Genomic DNA, 23,572 nt, shown 5'->3' on the forward strand with positions numbered 1-23,572 from the left:
CCAATGCTGTCTGTTAATAATGATACACATTATTCTGTTACGTTGCATGCATTAGAATTCCCCATATGCTCAATATGTACAGGAAAAAAACAGCATGTAAGAAATAACATTACACAATACTGCAGTTAAGTACTTTAGTCAGGAATAAGACAATTGAGTATATAAAATGAAAAATACAGTACATTATACTTTGCTTATCTTCAATTACTTTCTCTTTATAACAAACTGCATACTACAGAGATAAAGGAACTGTTTTACAAAGCACTTAAAAGTCTTCTCAATGCAACAAAGTCTTAAAGATGATAGCCAAATAAAAATACCGTATGTATAAAGTCCAATATGGAAAAATATAATATGTAATAAAATACTATTTACGACTTCAGTCTATGTACACTTAAGGCATCGATGTTTGGAGAGTGTTGATCCATTGGTGCAGGGGACAGGTTTATCCAAGGCTTTTCAGAGCCGTTCAATGCACTTGGCTCAGGGGTCACCGTCTGGAGGAGGCGGTTGACAAAGCTTGTACAACCTGTCGGAGAAACATGCAACACACGTTTCATCAGCACACGGGCAGGTCACACCGGCGAGCACACGATCACTCATGCAGAAAGGGGAAGGTAAATTTACTTTGGTGGGCACGTGTCCGGAAGCTTCGACAGCAACATGTGAGTTCTATATTAGTCTGGTGATATACAGTATACGATTTTATCTCAAGGCAAGGCATGTTTATTTATACCGCGCATTTCGTACACAAGGCATCTCAATGTGACTTACAAAAGAAGATATGTGAAATTGCAATCAGGTTAAGTTAAGGCAAAGCAGACTTTGACAAACTTAACATATTAGGCTTTTTAAGAACCACCAGATCTAAACCGGATTTAACTACGGCTAAAACCAGGTCTGAAAAAGGAGTAAACCACAATTGAAGAAGTTCTAAACAACGAGGAACCCAAACAAGGAGGGAGAAATTAACAATATTTGGTCAGGACAGTGCATCTCTCAAACATCCTGGCCTATTGTACATGTTTTTAATGGTAGGGGAAACCGGAGTACCCGGAGGAAACCTACGCAGACACGGGGAGAACATGCAAACTCCGCACAGAAAGGCCCTGTCCCTGGTGGGAATTGGACCCAGACCTTCTAGCTGTGAAGCACGAGCGCTAACCGCTGCGCTACCATGCCGCCCAATATAACCAACTGAAGAATCTCACAAACCTGCAGTTAGTATTTTAATATTTCAACACAGTTAATGACTTTAGTTCCGTAAATGCATCAAAATGTGCCTCATCAGTCTTGTGTAGAAATGCAGAAAGCCTTTGGGGAGCTACTCGGAAAGGGCTGGAGAGTTATTGGTAGCTTTCAAGGCACTGGTTGGAGATTTCTGCTGTAAAGTAAAGTTCTGCATGCAACGTAATGTTGGTCTCAAACACCAAACTACCAATTCAAATTGTGCTAAAACAACTAATAATAACACCACATGACAGGTTCTCTGGTATATTTTTATATGAGCTGTCCATAGATTACGAAAGCAGTGTTTGGGAAGGGCGACAACAGTTTAAAATGAAGAAGCAAGGATAAGCGACAAGGTCAGACAGGAAGTTGTTCTTGTAGTACGAGGACAAAACATCCGAATAAAGAGGTTACCTTGGGACAGCTGAAGGCGTCCGATCCCTAATTCCCAGATTCTTGGCTGAATTTTGACATCTTGCTCCCTGGAAGACATAAACAATTCATGAGTCAAGATGAAATGCAAATGACCACACACAGCACAAGAGTAAAATAAACGAGCAGAATAGGCACAATACATGGTTTTAACCAGTACATTGAGAGGGCAAAGGGATGGACTATGGATAGAACTTTTTAAAACCGTACATTTTTATAGCTTAAAAGTGCAATATGGAACTTTTTATGCGATATAGAATATATTTGTGTGTATTCAACATTTCAGTGACCCAGCGGTGGTTGCAGGGCGCCTTTACTTTTAATTTCAGAGGCCTCTAAAATCCTAATGGACCAGTTGTTTATAGAGTTTCTGATAGGTTTTCACTGCAGACGGACCCAATCACCTGAAAACCTATAAAACAATTGATCCTAGAGCGTTGTAGAAGCCGCCATGACTGAATGTAAACAGCCCATACAGCCAGTGGGTCACAAAAAGGTCAATCACGCACAAATACTGCATCATGTTTTTTTTTGTTCTTTCATAATAAGTTCCATAATGCACCTTTAAGGGCTATGATGCAGTTGTAATCCTTTATGTCAAACAGGAGGTGTTCAAACCCCCTGATGTCTCACAAACACATCTCGTAACGAATTAATGAAGGGACATAAAGCCCTGACCACCTGCTCCAATTTACACTAGCATTTACGCCGCAGCTGCTCGTGGGTCCGACGGTGTTCTTGGTTTGGCTTTGTATGCAAATCGTGTGCAGGAAAGACTTAGCAGGGAAATAAAGTCACGAGTAAGGAATTTGGAAGATGAATGGTGTTACGAATGTGTGCGAATGTGCTTAGTCAGGAGGGCAGCTTTCACTACGACTTTATTTTTGTGCACAGAGGAATTTACGCACGAGGGCCGCTACATTGTGTTTGTACAGTTCTAGGATGCTAAGAGCAGCTAGAATGCTTTAATGGAGTAATGAATGACCGGTTGCAGTATCATAGCCATATTGACGCCACCTTTGCTAATACAATCAACATCCACCCGGTTTATACTTTTTCGCGTGCGACTCTGAAAACCGGTAAGCATTTTTTGTTTTGCTCATGGCCATCCTCAAAAGACCTCTGCACAGCACTGTATATCAAAGCGAAAAAACATAATTAAATCATTGTCCAAAGGGGTCATCAGTGGCTGTCCGACGCATTAGCTGACCTCTCAGTTTCCTCTGCGCAACTCCACTGTCTGACCTCAGCTCTGTCCACGCACAGAGCAGGATAGCATCAGCAATTACACGATCACGTCCTCCCCATTGAGATGCCCCGGGACAGATATGCCCCCTAATGTCTCCAAATGACACTGCGCCCAAAAGGAGAAGGATCATCCAGGGACAAGGCCTCAGCAGGTTGTACATGCGCGAAAGGGATTTGTGCTGACCACTGATTTATAATGTCATGAATACAGTAGTGTACGTGTTGTAGCTTTCATTTTTCATGTGTTCGTATTTCTGGCTTGTAAAATTACAAGGCCCCAAAAGCGCTAACTATTGCATTACACCGTTTTTAGAGTTGGATTAATTGTTGTGTAAATGTTTGTTGTATGCATTTCAAAGAAAGTAGTGTCACATACTAACAAGGTGTAGCATCAAAAGAACCATCCTTTGAGAAAATACGGCTTCAATTTCTCACAAAAATATCGACGTATGCCACATTTTTTTTCATTTAATTGCAAAAGAAGGTGACAGCATTACCCTCAAATCAACCTTTTATCTAAACCATCTATTCAATTCATAGGCATCATATATTGCAGAGGTGATTTTGGTTTACATCATCATCATCAAGTCGTTCCATAAACCACATGTAGGTGAAGATATTTCGTGTATTCTATGCACTGTACTTGATACTTCTTAGGTGAGAAAGCATTTACCAGCACGGTAGCAGTGATACGTATGAGCAGTGTGTGAGTTTGTTGTGGAAACCTGTTAGGATGAAATGAGGCGTATAGTTGTAATGATTGTTAATGTATACATCTTCACCTGTGAATGCGCCTCTCTCTATGAGACCTAATACCACATTACTAACAACAGCAGGGTGTACGGAAATATTATAGTGTTATAGAAAACAACGAGCCACAGCAGAATGGATGTGCGTACACTATAGCACATTGTTCTTAAAGGGACTATAAGGAGTTTAAAAATGCTCAGATCTATTCATTACAACTGCCTCTAAAATCCTGCACTATCACTCAAAAAGGTGTTAATTCGGTCCGAAGTGCCGTCATGCACAAGCTTAATATAGGATCTGCAGTTACACCTAAGACCTGAGGTGGCAGTAGTGAGTATAAAAATGACCAACTTACTTGCATCTAGTGAAAGCCTAGTGCATTTAACTTAGTTTTGTATTGAAGACCAAATTCTCACGAGGAGTTTAAAGCAGTACCAAGTAACTTGTTTAACTTAATAAATCCTTTCCGTAGTCCCTCTAGGTGTAATACAAGTGTTAATGGGATGATTGGGGGGTCTTTCATCTCCCCCTGGTGTGTCCGGCCAGAAACCACAATTGCACTTGGCTGCCACCGGGTAGGAGCCACCAATACACACTAATGGAATCACGAAAGAAGAAGCTAACAAGCTAACAGGCAAAGCAAACTGGGGGCTAGCACCGCTTAAACAATATTTACAGCCAAGTTTGAGTGAAAATAATTATCTCCATTGTGAAATTGGATGCACAATATCCCTCTCTCCTTTTGTCTTTTCTGTAAGCGTAGTATTTACTCTCACGGACAATTATTGAGTAAAAAAATGCAACATGCTAAGATACCTGCAGTGGCGCTTATAGCCTCTAGGGGCATGAGTTCCTTAGTACTGCTTTAAGACTGGGGGAAGGAACAGTCTGGTACATAATATACCATTAATATATATTCATTAGGAGCGTGTTAGACGTTCAGACATATATATTTGGTAGATGGTAGATTCCCTATTGGACAGTACCTGCTTCCTCATGACATCAGTGGCCTGCATGATGCATCGTGGGGGCAGCCCGTGGTTCCTGGCCAAGAGGATGGCCTGCTCCAGTGTCACACTCAATGTGCAGCTGTAGTGCGGAGAGACAGAAAGAAAACATCACGTCAAACACAAACATTCAGTGTCAATGGGAATGCTAGCTATAATGGGGCCCGACAACACCTCCTATTATCAAAGCATACAGTGTCCCTTGTGAATATTCAAAGTGTCTGTCCAGGTGATTCACCTTCTAAACATGCCAGCAACATAATCGGTTCTGCAACAAAATCTATTCCAAAACACAGACAGAAAATCTAAATGTCAAAAAAAACAACTGTGTCTGCAGAAAATAATAACGCAAAATTGCTCCAATTCCAATTCATACAGCGGACTCTTCTCAACACCTTGTCATTTCACTCCTCACCTTGGCTCATCTCCTCGCTGATTAATAATTTCACGCGCTAACAAAATGTCAGTCAGGGTGAGAAAACACTCCGTGGAGTAACACCGCTCCTGATCTCTAACTGAAGGCAGAATCTACAGTCCAGATATAGAATAATTAGCAGAAAAGTATGTCACGAGCAAAAACCTGTAGTATTGTTTAGAAAGTACATGTACAATTTGTGGTTTTCTGGGTACTTGAGTCCAAATACAGCTGATCTATTAGCAAAATCTTCCTACAGTTTTTCTGCCCTTGTCATAAGTTTCTAGCAAACTATAAAAACTAGCTATTTGAACATCGTATTTCTCACAATTCCAGCCCAGTGAATGCACGTCATCTGCTGCATTATCTCACAAAACAATTTACTTATTAACCGCCAGACACTAATCTGAACAACCCATTTACAATCATCTAATTACATTTCATCCCCGACTGTCCAAAGTTTTTTTTTGTTGAGATTGGACTTGTACTCCCGCAGATTGATAGCTCCCATTGTGAAGTGCCCAAGGACAAGTCAGCGCCGTTTCTAGTTGATTCCCTGTCACTGTTATGTCATTAAACTTGATTCATTACGGAAAACGTTGTCACCATATCCCGATACATAGATCTCTGGGGCATTAGACCACATACATCTTCCTCTGCGTGCGTGTAAATCCTTAGAGGATCGCCAGGGTGTCAAGACTGCCCGGTGACCTTTCTATGATAACAAGCGGCACTACTGTATCGATCGCCGTGCCTTTTCACTGCGAATTGAACCGTCCGAACTTCCAACAATGGCCGACTCAATTTCACGGAGTAGCCCGACCTGATAGGAAATCTTATCTGTTTGTTTAATGTCTCTCACGACGCAGGCTTTTAGAGCAAGTTAAAGAAGGCAAACAGATGTGCAACGGGGGACAAATTGCCGAGCCAAGAGGCATTACGTCAAATCAATCGGAGCCAGGTTTAAAGGCCTCCTGAGTTCCAGCTGCATAACTTTATGAGAGCGTAGCATGATGCGATAAAAGTAAATGAAGTCTGCAATTATCTGCGGTGAGAGATATTCCGCAGGAGAACGGGGAGGGGAATAGAAGTCGTCCTCCCCGGAACAGTCTCCGAGTTCCACACAGATAAAGGACCGATGGGGGGAAACCGACGCCCCAAGTTGATCTTAAAACATGGCTTTAGTTGGAGCGCGATGAAGCAACTCTGTGTGCGTGAGAGTCATTAAAGCGGAGGGAGATGGGAAATAGTGATTTATACAAGTCTGTTTTATGCCGTTTGAGCCTACAGCACTTTCAATTTGCAGCTGAGGTCCTGCAGAGTTGGGAACAATGAATGAGCACAAACAGAAAGGGAACTTGTGCACTGGAAGCAGAGGGGAAGCTGTACGTCTGGAATAATAGATTTATGGGGAGATATAAAAAATAATGCAGGTGTATTGCTTGCACCTCTGCAGTGTATCCGCAAGCCACGCATAGAACCATGTGTATTACTAGAATTGAAGAAGAAGTACTCCACGCTCTTGCTACTAGTTTTATATGCCCCTAGGCCATCATTAGACTTCAGTAGAGGGGTACGCCATAAAGCTATCTACTGCAAACGGAGATGTGGTATCTAGGGTCTATATTTTTACATGATGAATAATGAAAGATGGGGTTAAACGATGGATATATATTCTTTCAAAGTAACACAAATTGAGACGAAGAATATCAGTGCAATACTATACACAGTGATCCACGTTTTGGAAGCGACGAACCTTTGAATTGTGTTTGGTAGACGTGCTGATATTGATATTCCCCTGTCTGGAGTCATGATTGTTTCTCTGCTGAAGTCTGAGTACCACTTTTGCCTCCGATAGATTTTTCTTTTCTTTCTTTTGGCTGTGACGGACAAAAGCTAAATCTGGAGGAATGAGAAGTGTGTTGCAAAATGTGTTGCAAAACTGCTGATGCCTCCAAAACGTAATGCTTTCTCTGTTATTAAAATTCATCCATCAAGCCAACTAATGCAATCAATAGCACCCGAGAGGTCTGCCACACTGATAATGCAATTTCCACATTACTAATCTACTGCCTTAGATGTATAGATTCAAATGTGCAAGATGAGGTAAGTCCTCAAGTGTTAAAGGACCTATACCCACTTTCTTTCTGATCAAGCAATGGAATTTGTTGGAGATGTAGCTAATTCTGATATCTGAAAAAAAATGACACCGGAGAAAAGGAGCAAGTCGCATAAACCTAAATCTCCAAGAGCTCGTCTGCCATATCACCAAGCACCTTGCTGTCTTTGTGAGTTGTGACCAATCCGTGATATTGCACAGGCTGTGGCTTAAAAGAGTAGCGTCGGCCCTCAGAAAGACAGGAACTTTCTATTAGCGCTCAGGCGGCCAGACGGCTCCATCCTCTGCACTTCATCAAGTCATCATTCATATCCACGGGGGTTGTCAATGTGTGCGTCACAGCGATACTGCCGGGCTTCGGGTGGGAAATGGGAAGTGTTCAATAAAATATAAAAGATGAAACCTATGTATCGGCGGTGACAAACGATTGGGTTATTTCGGTCCACCTGCCCTGATGAATTGCACCCTCTCAGCTGCAGGTGAATTAGGGGGCCGTATATAGCATACAGTGAGAATAGAGATAATTGACCTGTCTTCTTCCTGTACAAAGTGCTGTCTCCTCTCAAAAGTCACTGATCTGCCCGCAGGAACAATGGGCGCATTTAGCTAAAAATCTCCTGCAGTAATTAATGCAGACAAATGGGTAATAATAGAAGCTAGTGAGAGCAGTGGGGGAGACAAGTACCTCAAGACACTTGCACTGCAGAAAGTAAAGAGAGAGAAATCAAGACATGTAGCCAATAGTTGTAAATGACGGAGATTATAAGTAGTAAAAGTTTTAAATCATAGTATGTGGGTACTTCCAGGATTAACATTTGTTTGTAGAATACTTTAGAGTGGACATATCATGCCTAAATGTGACTCACAAACATTCTTTTGGACACCTCAGCATTGATATTTTAAATTGTGGAGCTTGTGAGTGAGGACTGTATTTATAATGGTTTCGAATAGGCAATGTTGGAGCGCCCTCTGCAGGCAGAACCAAAAAAGGGTTTTAAGCTAATGGCATGTTCACAAATCAATACCACAGAATAGAACACTTCTTGAGTGCAGCACTGCTCAGAACGGGTGAATATGATGATTTATGGGCCGAAGAAGGTATGGCCATTAAAACTGGATTTTGCCTGAAATGTCCCAATTAACATAATCAAAGGGAAGAAGAGGATTTGTCTCATCAGTAGTGCTCACCGGTGAACCCCGCTGTTGCACATGACAATGTGTGTCGCTCCCAGTCGTGAGCACAGCTCTGAGGCCACAGTGAGCAGGCCCACGCCTGAGGCCCTACAGGCGGTGTACTGACAGACTGCAGTGCGCCGGCAGCTGATGAAACTCTCCATCAGACGGTACAGCTCCTCCACCGCATTCAGAGGACGCATCAGCTGAGGAGACAAGGCGTTTACAGACTAAGACCATGGCCAACATGTCAAATGACATATGACTGACATACAGTTGCAACAGCAATAACCTGAGTGTCAAAAAATGTTCAATAATTGCACAGAAAACATAAGCAGTGTTTTGCACATTTTTATGCTAATCTTGTGCCAATGTCAGCATTAAGCCAGATGTTGCAAACAAGTTTCCTCTTTATCCCCTTGTGTTATTTATTTATTGTATTAGTTGAGCAAACAAAAGTCATCCTGAGGCTAAACACGAAATACATGTGCAAACACTTTGATCTAATTACATTTTTCCATGTCGTCACAGCCGCACGCAGCAGGCTAGTCTTACCTTATCTATGAGCGCAGCTTTTGGGGCAGAGCTGGGTGGCATGTTGGACTGGTCCAGGTAGAAAGCCCTGGAAGATAAACATGGTTGAGAGACATGCCATGGTTCTTGTTCAAACATGAAAAACAAGCTAAACTGTAGCTGGACACTACAGCTGGAGAAGCCTTAGTTTTGTCCCTTTTCTGCACCATTAGGTCATCTGAAGTCATTTCTGGGAAAAGTAGGCCACCTGTTCATTATGAAGCACTAGTCTCTGACTATCAATCATGGGAGTATGTTGGACTCGGCTCAGCAGAAACACAGGCTAAGCATCTCTTGTCCTGGGCATCTCTCCAAAAGCCATTGACTTATTCATTCATGCATTGATTTAGACTCATTCTCTGACTCTCCAGTAGGGGCAGCACTGGCCTTGTGTCCTCAAACACAAGGCAAAAGGATGAGTTGAGCTGTGCTAACTCAGCATTCTGTGACTCCATCAAATCTCTGTAATCCAGAAGTGGCTAAAAATAGAAGCACTACACTATATTAGCCTCTTGTGATAAAATCACATATTCCATTACATCTTGCCAAAGCTATAAAATGTGTAGCTCAAAGTCACCCATGGAGCATGTTTGCCTTAAAGCAAACAGTTAAAAATAATGTTAAAGATTGTTTACAAGCTTCGTGATTCAGCGCTCATTCGTCTGCATTGACTTGACTATTAAGTGATTACAATGTGGCCAAGAAGGCGTTCATTACTCTGCAGTGTTTCATTAGACTGCAGAGGTTCTGCCTGAAATATTAATAAAATGTATTCTTTACAGCATCCTTGACACTTCCCGGTTCAGGATGTTGTAGCGATTACAGCCAGTCCATGCAGATGAAAAGTTTACACACAGTTAGGACTTTATTGCAGGCCATGCAAAAATAACCACAAGCCTTTCCTGTCGGTAGATGTTTAACCCCTTCAGTGTCTTTAGTCTTCTAGGATTTAATCAAGAAATCAATAGTCTGGCAAATCGAATGAGAACGAAAAACAAACCACAGTCAAATCTATTCAACTCTACTGTAAAATAGTGTGACTTACGTGAAGGCAAAGTGCAGCTTTACATGGTATTTCAGATCAATACCAAATATGTAGCATGACTGCATGAGATCTTGAACACGTGCTATGGAGTTTTGTTCAAACTCCTACTGGAATTGTGATAAAATAGCTTCTGGTAAGTGTAAAAAAATGGCTGCTTAGAGACAACTGCAGCAATGAAAATGTAATATGTTCTTCAAGACTCGTTTATGCCAAATACTGTAAGTACTAGTGTTTTAGTCTCTTCTATTCTGACCGTTTCTGGTCAGAAAATTCTCCAGTGCAAAAATATATACAAACTGCTCAGAAATTGTTCCAGCTGCTGTTATCAGCCAGTGTGTGTGGCCAGTTCACTTTACTCAACCTTGTCTGTCTTATCAGTTGGCTGCTCTGACTAATCTTAAAGGCTAGAAACAAATCTGTTGGAGATGAAGCCCCTATTGTTAGATCTGTGTGATCCAGTTCAGCACAAGTACAAGCACTTTTCCTCAGACGCCTCTTTACTAAGAACAAGGTCCATCATATTATCTCCACTCTCCCATGAGCTGTCCAGGAGGTCTTTAATTTCAGAGTAAAAGCAGTCAATGGTGATTTATGAGGGTTCTGAGAAGGACCTGTGTACACCAATCAGAAACAACACTCTCCTCATAACGGTTTGTGGAAGCGAACTGCAAGTGAAAAAATGGTGAAAGGTGAGGGAACATTTTTATTTCAGTTGTGTGTTAGAAATAGGAAATACGGTTAAGCAAAAGGTTTGAGGAAATTTGATGAATGTGACAATCAAATAGCCTGTAGCCCCCATACGTGTGTTGCGTACATGGCTGCACATTACAACACCAAAAAAGCAGAGGTGGTCGTAATTTAATGCCAGTTTTGAAACTTAAAAAAAAAAAAAAAAAGAGTCAAATTGATACCTTTTATGACAGGTATTTGTGTGGGCAAAAATGAAAAATTAGGGCCACCCATGCAGCAGAGTCTGAGACCAGTGTCTACTATTACCCAAGTTCCCATCTGCAGTAGCTCTCAGGTTTATCCCCTTTGGTCTCAGCTTCAACTCTATCTGCCTGTTTTTAATGGTTTGAGCGCCTGCAGTTTCACTACAGGTGCATAATTATCTTGCACTATAGAAAATAACAACTTCTACACTTGTTCAAAGGGACTAGGAACCTGGACTTAACAAGCAGGCGTACCTTCAGGAGGAGCAGAGTATCTATCTGTCTGCAAGGGCAAACCACAAGCATACATAATGTTTGAGGCTTAATGGAGGATTGGGCAGCAAGCCAGAGATAACCCACCCTGTGCTCCACTAGCTGTATTTTCAGCTTCTATGACAATTCTCCTGTGTACCAGGTTTCTGTAACATCAGTTTTCAGCAGCGGCATTAGAGCTGATCAGAGGCACAATTGTTTTCAAAGAAGCAGGGAAGGAATGAGCACACAGACCTGTTACAACAGACGGATCAACACGACTCGTCAAGATGAGATCCATGGATTTCCACAGATCAATCCGGAGATTCAAGTGTTGGACTTATGACGTGCTACAAGCGTGACCCCTTCACTCTGAGTAACAAATGACACTCACTGTTACAAGAACCCCCATAAGCCCTTGCGGTCCTAGATCAACTGTCTCAGGGTTAATAAAAGCTTGCAGAGGTGATGCTGGAGAAACAGCGCCACAGGGATGGGCGACCATCTCTAGAGGGCGAGTGGATTTATAGACAAGTATTAAGAAGGTCCAGCAGTGTGCAATTCAGAGTTTTATGAGCACCTGCCTGACATGCAAACCCAAACCAGACAGGTACAAGTTTAGTGTAGTGAGTTTGAACCACAACTAAATGTTTGACAAGACAGGTTAAGTAGATTTTAATTAGGTCCAATACATTTGCATCAGAGCAAGGAATCAATGCCTGTTCCATCAAAGTAAAACGCTGCTTAACTGTTAATGAGGGCTTCGTGTCACAAAAGCACAAAAGGGGACGACTTTCCATCGAAACTGTCAAAGAGGTCAATAGACGCTTTTGCTGCCAACTTTTTGGTTGGATTTGTTTGATGCTGACTTGTCATTTTTCACAATATTATGCAGCGCTGTCATCTTTAAGCACGGAAGGGGAATGATGAATTGGAGCAGTCATAGTGGGGTTTAGGCCGGCTGTGCTTCATAAACAGGGTTCAGGGAACAGCAGCTGGAGCAGAACGGACTACTGTGCTGCTCCGCTGAACTGGGACTCACCAGCACCGGCAATGCAAGTTTCATCACAAGAGCAAGAACTTTGTGAAGAAAAGTATGGAATCACCTCATCCAAAAATATCAATATGAAACTGTTTGAATGGGATAAATGGACTAACTATGTTTGGTATCAGTACAGCTAAAAAACAACAACACAGAACAGGAAACGTAGCTACAGGCCTTGCTTCAAGCTACAAGCTACTTTTTCTACAAAACAATGTTATAAAACACATTGACAAAAAACATTTCAATAACAATATCTCATCTTCACTTGTGTAAAATGTATTTACATAAAGCAATGCCCACAACATTGAATCAAAGTACTTCTCGTGCTTCAAAGGCTGAGGCATAAAATCTGATAATACATCCCATACATATCAAACACTGAAGCTTGATCAAGACGAAGCACAGCCATTAACAATGCCGTGCAGACTCTTTTCTGTTTGCCAGCATGTTAAAATGTTTGGCCATTTCTGGAGTTTGCTAAACATAAGCCCCATATTTCAAGTGACACACTGCTATCCCTCTGACAAATTAGGGCAATAAGCTTCAATTACACCTGGTAGTCACACTACGCAGCACTGCAACACCGGTAATCAATAACAATGTATTAATTTTAACTTCATATAAACACCCGATTAATCTTACTTGTTTATTACTGAATAACCCTCAACTTGACACACACTTTATTGTATCATTCATTTTAGTTTAAACCTAAAGTTTGGAGTGTCCTGTTCTTTCTGGGTGTGATTTTGTGTTGAAATCTGTATCAGTGTGAGATAAAGAGAGACTGCAGTGCAATCGGTATAAAAATGTGTGCATATGTCAGCCCCAATGGTTTATAATGATTAAAATGCAGCCGTGAATCTTAGTATGTGTGTTACACAAAGAACAGATGACACCTCAGTGCAGCATAATACATTAAGGGATATATTCAAGTTATTATTGTGTTTTCATGTGTCAATCAGCCTTGGCCCTTTAGACACACTTGTACAAAGCGTTTTTTTTATCCAGCACCTCCGTGGCCGATGTCCAAGGATAACAAGGTCCTGGGGTCAGAACAGGAGGGGGGTCAACACAGCATCCTCTGTCAGTCACAGAGAGGAAAAACACTGTAATGTTACATAGAAACAGGAAATGCACTGCATGACCAAAGATAATAACAGTGCAGTGGTTAGCGCTCGTGCTTCACAGCAAGAAGGTTCAGCAACACTAGGTTCAAGTCTAGGTTCCGCAAAACTATGTGCCCAAAGAATGAGATCAGCTGACTACATGAAGCTCCCGAATGACCAGGTTATTCCATCAATAGATTTCTTCTTCCTTGATGGCACAGGCATATTATCAGCTCACATTGTAAAGAGTGGTTATGGGAGGGTGAGACATACTTTTCTCATGGATTGGGCACCACAGAGTCCAGATTTTAACCTCAGTGAAAATTTTTGGGACGTGTTGGAGAAGGCTTAGCACAGTGGTCATACTCTCCCATCATTAAATCTAGATCTTGATTAAAGGTTAATGCAACACTGGATCTTTTGACATTGCAGAAGCTTATTGAAACAATGCCACAACGACTTTTTATTCTTTTTTTGCCAATACATTTTCACTGCTCATACTTTAGCAAACAATGTAAAAATACTGCCCATATACTCCCATGATACACTTAGAAGCATGTCAGTAGTTCTCCTCCCCCTGTGTTAGAAGCCCATTGCCTGCTCACTCTACCCAAACGCCCTGTGCCTCCCCCTTTATCGGCTGTCAGTTCCCATCTGCTCTGTGTTACTGCTCCAGCCTCTGCTGTCTATTCAATTACTCTGCATTTCCATAGCTGTCAGCGAGCCCAAATGTACAGCACACGTGAACATATACAGACGACAAAGGATCGTCTTCTTCTACAGTCACTGTCGGAGAAAATGTCACACAATAGGGCTACAAGATTAATGAACTTGCAATTCAAATGGTCACAATCATCAAATCACTTTTGTTTCCTAATTGTATAATTAAATTTATTTTCCTCCTTCAGTAGATGAACTATACGTACTGTGCATGCAATTAGAAAACATGTGTATCGATTTCATGAACTTTTTTGTCAGCATTAATGTGACAGAGACTATGAAAGTTGTGAAAAATGCTTTTAAATTCAACTCTGTGAAGAATTGGAGCGCTTGAGGTGTGTTCGGAAAGTCTGGCCCAAAGAATTTCAATTTACATGCTCTCGCTTTCATTGTTTGTAAATAAAAAATCAGGTACACGGCATCCATTCGTATTTCAGTCTCCTCTCAAATGTTAATGCATTTGCCTATTCACAATGTGCTCATACATATCTGATTGCAATACTTTTCTTATTCATCGTACAGCTCAACACTCCTTCTGGGCATTTCATTCCACTCCCTGCTGTGTCTTATACGAAACTAGCAATCATCAAACTATCACATTGTAGTATGGAAACTAAACCCACAAAATTGCCTATTGTTGCTAGGGCCGAGGTTTCATTATAACTGTTTCACAAAAGGACAAATCCAATAAATGATAACAAATGACCCACACAATCGGGTCCTTGCCCTGGGACAATATAATAGTTACAGAAATGAGAGAGGGGAATGTCTTTCACAAGCCTAACAGGGAGCAAATTAAAAATGCTGGGTGAAAACTATTCCAGCAAATGAATGTTTTGTTGCAGAGAAGGCACTGAGGTGGCATGGCATGGCAACCGCACCCAGATTGAGCTCAAATGACAACGCAAAGTTCTTTTTTTTCATGGACTTTTCAGCCTAATTATCCTCACAATAGGCAGCAGATGTTTAGTAATGTGTTCATATTTTGTTTGGAAATACACATTGGCCAGGCTCCAAGCAGAGCGTGAATGATACTTTCCATTAAACCGAGACGTGATCAATCCGCGTTATAAAAATGTTGACGTTTTATGCGCCAAAAAGAGGAATTTGATGCATGGTAACAGAGCGTGGCTTAATGTCCGCATAAATCATCAGCTGCGTTATGGCGTGGGGCGCTCTGCAAAAGCTGATTTTTAATTACGCGCATATCCGTCGCAGTATCTCCGCATAATTCACCCGACGCATTCAAACCCACTCACTCAAGGAGAAACTCAAAAACTGTTGTTGTTGATATCCACTCAATGCACTGGCACTCGCGCAGGACATTAAATTAAAAAGACCACGCTTTACTTTGCAGCTCCCAGAAGTGTCTATTTCCTTGTACTAGTTTCCGCCTCATTAATCCACCAACACGGACCAATCGCGATGGGTCCTGTGCGTGCGGCAAAAGCGGCAGGGTACGAGGTAACGCTCTCTCCCCCTGCACAAAAGCACTACATCAGCGCGGGGTGACACACAGGGACTCTCATCCAATCACTCCTGTCCCGCTGCGTGTGTTCCCCCAACCAATCACCAAACACACCCCTGCCGGGACGCTCTCAGCCAATCACCCCGAGGACCCGCTGAGTGCAGACGCGACAGACTGGCAACAAACAGGAAATGGCAAACATCGCAAGAACTAATACAGTGGAAGTTTTCATGAGGTCTGATAAAAATTGGAATAGTAGAGTAAACGTGCACCTACCTCAGTCTCTTGTTGTATTGCTTGACCTTATCCAAAGAGGCCGCATTGATCTGAGCCTGGTATTCCTCCACCGATACATTATCGCGGTAATAGTATCCTTCCATACTCTCCAGCGCTAAGTGCCAAGGACGCAACATGTAATTAGACAAAACCTTCTCGAGCACTAAACTAAAAGTTTTTATCCAGAGTTTTGTGCCGTACCTTGTGTGAAAAGGACCGGGCAGATCTTAATAGCGCCGCCATTTTTCAACCTCGGGGGCAGCTGAGAGAAGTAGAAACTCTCCAAGTTGAAGCACACCCTTAAGGCTTGTCGAGTGCCTTCCACCTGGTACGAGATGGGCATGTCTGCAGGTGAAAAGAAGTTATGGCTCTTTATTGCTTCAAACACAAGCAGATTATTAAAACATTGAGGATGGTAAACACAAGGAACAGGTATGGAGTGTGATGACACAGAGCATATTTGTTACCAATTTCTTATAGTATCACTCACTGGCTACAAGCGGCTCCCCTTCAAACTGTTGGAAGTAGAATGTGACTTTTTCCAGGTCGATAAGTGCGACCTGAGTGTCCTCCAGCATGGCCTGCTCATCTGTCTACAAAGAAGGACACACCAATCCATAAGGTTAACAATATGTCACAAAGTAAGTTAGAAAATGTAAAAAAAGAAAGAAAGGGAAGGCATCATAAATGTGATGAAACAACAATGACGAGAGCAAAAACGTTCAGCATCCACACACATAAAATAATTCAATTTAATAAAGGAATGACGATACAGACACAACTAATGATGTTAATATTGTCAGAGGCTCTAAAGACACCCACATGTTTTGCTTTTTGTGTTTTTTATAGTACACAACAACCATTTATTTACATTTTGTCCCTCATGGATACTTATGTGAGAGAACACTGTACCTGTTTAGGATATAGCAGCGCATCCGCACAGATCCACCACACACAGGAACGAACAGCGCTGCAAAGGAAGAGGATTATCCCCCATTCGACAGCGCGTTTGGGACGGTCCCACATGCCCACTGCCCCGCCAAGCGCCGCCCGCCTGTGCACGGAGCGGTTTATCTGAGAGGCTTTCACTTCAGCACATTCAGCTTCAGTATACAAACGCACAAATCCACTGAAACTCCGGCTCTTCCCGCTCAGCCTTTTATGTGATGGCCTAAAAACAGGCGTGCAGAGACTCTGCTATCACCTGCAGGAGCTAAGACCATGTTTAGTTCCACAGAGACACTTGAAAGGGAGTGGGAGACTCAGGGACACGGGCCGGGAGCAGGGACGATACTCGGCCCAGCTTGAGCATAAAGAGGTGATTTCAGTGAATATGACGTAAGCTACTCCATCTGAAGAAATGTCTCACTAATTTGCTTCAAAGAGGCTCAGCCTGCATGAATGATTTTGTTTGTTGTTTATGTGATTGGGAGAGTGTAGGCATGAGTGACATAACAACAATAAAAATAGAATCATGATCTATTCCCTGTGGAGATATTAATATTTTGGAGGCATATTGATTCAGTGGTTTATTTAAAGCAGAACTAAGGAACTCATGCCCCTAGAGGCCATAAGCGCCATTGCAGGTGTCGTAGCATGTTGCGGTTTTTTTTTTTACTCATTAATTGTCCGCGAGAGTAAATACTACACTGACAGAAAAGTCAACATCTGAGCTGCAAGAAAATCTTAATCTGAATTATTGCCATATCGCTCACACTAAGAACGGTGCAGGTTGATGGACACACATGGATGCAAATGGTGTGTCTTATTTTGGACACACCAAAATGAGAAAAAAGCAAAAGGTTGGTCTCACTTCTTACCAGATTTGGTGAGAGCAGTGACTGGAAGTGTAACAGCAGACCAGCGCTGGATATTTGCTCGAGCCACCGACGGCTGGTTTCCTGGGCCTCCTGCAGGTCCTGGGGGTCCGAGCTGTCAGTGTCAGAGTCCCCTCCTAAAGTGTGGAACTGCATAAACACAGCGAAGTGGTTAACCACATGGTAGACAGCGTACATCTGTCAAACTTGATGTTAAAATTACCTGTTTGAGGACTGCGAGTAGATGCTCAGTAAAGGCACACACTGCACCCACCAAAGACTGGCAGAAGACCATGTCCCGCCGCAGCTGGATCTCCGAGTCTACAAAAGGGAAAACGAAACTGTAGTGGGGCCGGGGTAGGGGCTTGTGGCAGCAAAGTGGTAAAGGTCAAGCAGGAAGTGCAAGATGAAAGCAGCACAAAATATGGTGCACATCGATTAAAAGGGGAGGCGTAAAGTGCTCCAGGGAGAGGTTAACAGAGGAATAAGTGGCAGGAGCTTGTTATGTTAATTAACACACTTTCCAGGTCAGACGGGAGCCGCGGCAGTTTAAAAACTTTACGCAAGGTGACTCAAAGAGGCTGTTCTTAACCTGCCCAGGCTTAAATATCAAGACACGTAAAAAAATGAAAGCAAGTGACAGGTGTTCCATGTGGAAAAATAATTGGCTGCCATAATTTCCTCAGACAGAGCCGTTTCTGAGAGCGTCGAGGTGAGTTAAAAATGACTGCGCGAACTCCGCACAAATGAGAAATGCTTCAAGAAAAAGAACGCACGCTTTGCATTATTAAGGAGGTTTTTAATGTTTGAAGGAACCATGCGGAGAGTCGATGCTGAACTCAAAATGAATTGGAGATTTTTGTTTCTAAGTGCAGAGGGGTTTGTGCTGTGCCTGGAAAAATAATTAACACACAGCTTTTTGTTTGTTTGTTGTAAGACTACTAGGAAACTACGAGGAAAGCCAGATATTTTCTTGATGGTACTTTGTGAATACTGAATACTGGCAAAAATTTAAATGAATAATTTAACAGCAAAGGGAAGATATAAACAAAGACAACAACAATAAAAAGCGTTACAAATGTCAGAAATGCGAGCAGTAGCAAGTGCATTAAATGAGTATGTGAATAAACCTCTTTGTACCGACATACTGACCTGTGTACTGCAGTAACACTAACAGCAGCCGAGTCTTCACCTCTGAAAGCAACATAAAGCAGTTCAATGAGAAACTAACTTCAGATCCGCTCTTCAAAACCCACTCGGCTCTCCTCGAAGCCATGGCCTGTATACTATGCATGCGACACATAGACAGAGTCACGCGCTGGAACTTTGAGCTTCATTTCCCACTGCACAGCTGCTTATCTCCTCGTATATGAAAACCCCACCACGGGCAAAGATGGTAACATTAATCTGAATTAGTTTATAGTCATATCAGAGCCACAGGGAGCGTGGCAGGAGGTGTTCAAGCATGAAAGACATCATAACAGCTTCAAAAACTATGTATGTGGGGCAAACTGGAGAGTAATGCAGCCTCTTATTTGAACATTTATAGCTAGATCACTTTTAAAGAGGCTGTACCCAGTTTTCCCTGATGTTACAGTAAAATCCTTTTGCCTGTTTGCATTGTAATGTATTTGCTAGATTGTGAGATGTGCGTGTAATCTCCACTAAAAACATCAGGATGCTATAAAAGAATTGAGAAAGTTAGGAACATCACGACTTGAAAATGGGGAATAAATGAGTTCAGGGCTTTATATCAATAATATGTGGTCACTATTCAAGCCTGTGCCCAAATAAATGCTTTTAGTTTGCTTGCTCTTAAGATTGATTCAGCTGGAGATCTTCTCCTAAATGTAGTTCTTACAGTGGTGGTATCTACAGACTCTGCAAACACAGGTTATTACTTCTGTCGATAAATATCATAAGGTGAACTGGAGATTTGGCCACTTTAATCTCTCTCGCCCTGGAAGCCTGCCATATAGTTTTCATCATGAATAATGCATGGGGCTCCGACTGCACGTGCGCACAGAGGCCATTGGGGCCGAGCATTTGAAGCTGTATTCTGTGTTCGTGAGGCTTTAATATCACACACTGACCTTCAGTGAATTTGGCGATGGTTTGAGTGAGCTCTTGGACACTGCTGGGGAGGTTCCACGGATCCTGTTTTACATGAAGACGCAGCCTCTTAGAGCAGTTGACCTTCGGGTCCAACTCCTGCAAGAAATCTGACATCGGCAAACAAACGAATCAAAGCAGAGAATTATGGATTTGCCATAGAATGAGAAATAGGCTTTGTAGCATATTGATCTATGTAGGGCTTGGCAATACGGCAAAAAAAACACTTTCTTTCCACTTTCCCTTTCAACATGATGTTTTCCACTGCAATTAAGTACAAACACCCAACCATGAGCTGTAACTACCACAGGATTGACAGATCAACAATACACATAATATTCATACTTTTGGATTTACAATGATGCTCATAGAAAGACCAAATATTGATTTCACATTTCCCTCCCGACATGTCGTCTATTACTGTATTCTTGTTTACATTTCCAACATCTTAATCATGACTTTCGCCCAAGATCTTTTTTTTCTTCTTTGTAGCAAATTATGCGCCCCTCATGTCACATTTCCCCTCTCGAACGGTGACGGGAGCCGAGAAGAAAGTTTTCTTTGAAGATGAGTGATAGAGCGGTGGCAGCAAAACAGCGGCTTAGAGGGAGAATCTCTGAAGACACCATGCGCACGCACACACACAAACACGCACATAAACACACAGACTCACACGCAAACACGCACATAAACACACACACTCACACGCAAACACGCATATAAACACACACACAAACACGCAAACACGCACATAAACACACACACTCACACACACGGGCCAGATGCAGGAATGCTTCACTCGTTAGATAATCCTATTTGCTCTGTTATCTTTCACACACATTAGAGGAGATGGAGCAGCTCTGATCAAGGCTTCCACATTTGCCTTTGGGACATTTAGACACACAACACATTGAACTAGACCTATTTTCAAATACTCAGCGCTCTGTGGGGATTTCTGTGCCAGAAACTTTGGGATGTTTACAGGCTTTATTTACAGCAAAAAAGCAGAAACTTCCTCCTCACATTTAATAACCTTATTTATCTTGAAATATTGCAGGAGCAGGTTCAGATTTCAAGTATTGGTCATTACTTTCTTTATTAAGTCATAAATACACTGTTTAGTAAGGTAATTTGCAGTGGCAAGGATGAAAAATAATTGAATGCCCTGCACCCACAAAATAAAGTTGAAAGACATTTTACCGTGCAGTCCTCTTCCCGGCGTGAAGCACTTGGTCTGCTCAAATGCACGGGCCACCACAGCTCCTCTCAGCACGCTGGTGATGGAGTCCACCTGAGCAAAGAACAAAGGTCAACACTGCGCATGCATGTGGCGTACTGTCTCATTTCAAAATTTGTGCAGGGGAGGGGGGAAAAAAAAAAAGTGCTGGCCAAACAAAAGTAACACCTGCTTCTGGTGCTCTCCCCGAAGCACGTCCCACAGTGCCACAGAGAATGCAGCGCACAGTGCAATGTGTCAACAATGCGGCGGAAACGGCTCTACTATAAAACAAATGGCAGGATGCAGCAATAAAGTGCAAAGTATGGCTTTTCTCACTGCCAGTGTAAACTATAACAGGCGAGTGCATAATCAGGTTGGACTTAAATTACAGTATTTTGTTAAAGGGGGGAGGATTATGCCATATTCAATTTTTTGACAATTTTTAATCTTATACTAACATGATTTGATTGCTTTCAGTATTTTAATATTATTCCAGCCGTTTCAGCCTGCAGCATTTTGCAATAAATGGTTAAAATACTCAAGCTATCCAGTGACAGTAAAAACAAAACATTCATTGAACACACCTGGCTGAAAAGATGCTCCAGGAAGCTGTGCAACTTCTTCTGTTTCTCATGGGTCAACCACACACTGGACGGCATCTCATCCCCTGGAGAGAGGCAGTTCAAACACAGCATTATAAAATCTGGGTTTAACAAAACGGACCCTTAAAACCATGTAGTTCTTCAAAACTGTGAAATATGCGACGTCTATGAATGACAAATACTCCCAGAGAAACAATGAGAACTGAATTTTTGGATGCTGATATGAGTGAGACATTTATTATCAATCCAGATGAAACATGAGGCCAACATCTGCCATCTTCCCTTTTGTCAATAATGTTGGAATGAATGAAGAGAATTGTAGTTGCAAAGTATAGGGTATGTTGTTGTAGCGGATACCTGAGTCCAGTTCATCACTGTGCACATAAGAGCTGCAGTGACTGCTGCAAATACTCGTGAAGGAAGCAATGGAGTTTCTGTTGCTGTTACAGTCACTGAGGAAAAACAAGGCAAGATTCAGAGCACTGTACAATCTTAATTATTTAAAAAATCCTCCTTATTTAGTTGCACCTGTATGAGTCTCTGTTGCTGATCGTATCATGGCCAGAGTCTTCTTGTTCATCACCCGCAACATTGAAACACACTTTTTTCCCATTGCGCTCGATCTTCTCACTCTCACTTTCTGCGGAGATGTAGCTCTCTGGTGTGCTGCTTTCTGAGGCCGCGGGGTTTGTGATGGACGATAACAGACTGTAAAGAAAAATAAAGAAGTAAAATCAAAATACAAATCTAATCTTTGTACAAACACAGGGCTGTATAATGTCCTGTACGTCTGTTTGGACATCAGCAGAAGAGTGAGTTTGCCAAACATAACTCGACTTCGTTGTGTTTAGCTTCCGCCGGGCAGCTTCAGAGATCTGCATTATATTAATAGGTTCAAACATGCGGCAGAGTGCAGCTGTGTCAACACAAACACTGCCTCGCAGTAAAGAGGGGCTGCATGTGTCCTATCACGCAAAGACACAGTCTACATGAGTGGGTCTCTATTTGTAGGTCAAGACCCAAGAGGGGGGCGCTTACCAATTTCAGTGGGTCATCATGGACCCTTGCCATAGATAACTGTTGATAAAATGTCTTTGTACTGTGATAGTTAGTTACACTGCTTGAATCAACAGAACTCTGACTGCATTTTGATATTATATACAACTGCAAGATGTTTTCTTTTTATGAGTGAAATTAATATTTCACTGCTTGCCATGGTGATGGGACTCAAAGCAACACACTTGACCAACACTGGTCTACAGTGTACTGTTAAAGCTGCATTTTAAATGACTATCTCTCAGCAGTGGATATCACTCCTTTTCACAGTAAGGAGTGTGTGAATCATTATAATCAGCACAGGTTGTTATTCTAGTTCTATGAATGGTTAGCCTACAGCTCATATTTAAGGGTTTGATCTTGTCACACACAGCCCTTATTAAAAAGCCATCTAGTTATGTCTAACTAATAATGCAATTGATCTACAAATGTGCTTTTCTGTAAAAAATAAAACTGAAAACAAGGTTGAAAATGAATATGTTAAATCATCCCCAATCGCCTTTACAAATGATATGTTTACACCTCTTTCATGTATTTCCCTCTCCTCAGTCTCTCCACTGACCCCCACTCTGCACCCATTCACATTCTGATGAGCCCAAAGCGATGCCCTCATTATGGTCCACTCCTCGGGTCGCCACAATGCCCCCTCCAAAACAGAGTGGCATTCCATCGCCATGGAGAACTGATCCGGGCTCTGTGATTGGCTGCCACTTTAATAAAGAGTGAGCGCAGTTTGGGGCCTTGAGGGCGCAATCTATCAGAAAAAGTGAGGGAGAATAACAATCACTGCATCAGAGACGGGGTTTGAGAGGAGAAGGAAGAAAAATAAACTACATGCCGGCCCGTAGCCAGCAGCATGAGCGCTCTCATTAGCTCTAACAGGGAGCTCTTTAACCTACTTCGACACATCACGACCACTAAACATCAATCAACCTTTATTGCGTCTATAAGTGAATCTGCAATGCAAAACTCCAC

The 23,572-nt window shown here is 42.1% G+C and overlaps 1 protein-coding gene across 1 annotated transcript in view; it reads right to left on the reverse strand.

Moving 5' to 3' along the window:
• The window catches only part of prex2 (phosphatidylinositol-3,4,5-trisphosphate-dependent Rac exchange factor 2), a 73,288-nt gene continuing 49,716 nt past the window's right edge, over positions 1–23,572 (reverse strand). Inside the window, exons 26-41 of the mRNA XM_079575787.1 lie at positions 22,070–22,249; positions 21,899–21,993; positions 21,524–21,606; positions 20,921–21,011; positions 19,702–19,830; positions 18,761–18,802; positions 17,832–17,929; positions 17,612–17,758; positions 16,282–16,384; positions 15,993–16,136; positions 15,792–15,906; positions 8,930–8,996; positions 8,390–8,580; positions 4,647–4,749; positions 1,645–1,712; positions 1–529 (exon numbers count right to left, since the gene is read on the reverse strand). Of these exons, the coding sequence (XP_079431913.1) occupies positions 484–529; positions 1,645–1,712; positions 4,647–4,749; positions 8,390–8,580; positions 8,930–8,996; positions 15,792–15,906; positions 15,993–16,136; positions 16,282–16,384; positions 17,612–17,758; positions 17,832–17,929; positions 18,761–18,802; positions 19,702–19,830; positions 20,921–21,011; positions 21,524–21,606; positions 21,899–21,993; positions 22,070–22,249 (1,702 nt within the window). The 3' untranslated portion in view covers positions 1–483. The remainder of the gene's footprint in view (positions 530–1,644; positions 1,713–4,646; positions 4,750–8,389; positions 8,581–8,929; positions 8,997–15,791; positions 15,907–15,992; positions 16,137–16,281; positions 16,385–17,611; positions 17,759–17,831; positions 17,930–18,760; positions 18,803–19,701; positions 19,831–20,920; positions 21,012–21,523; positions 21,607–21,898; positions 21,994–22,069; positions 22,250–23,572) is intronic.

The sequence above is a fragment of the Gobius niger genome, assembly GCF_951799975.1.
Source record: "Gobius niger genome assembly, chromosome: 18".
NCBI classification, from domain to species: Eukaryota; Metazoa; Chordata; class Actinopteri; order Gobiiformes; family Gobiidae; genus Gobius; species Gobius niger.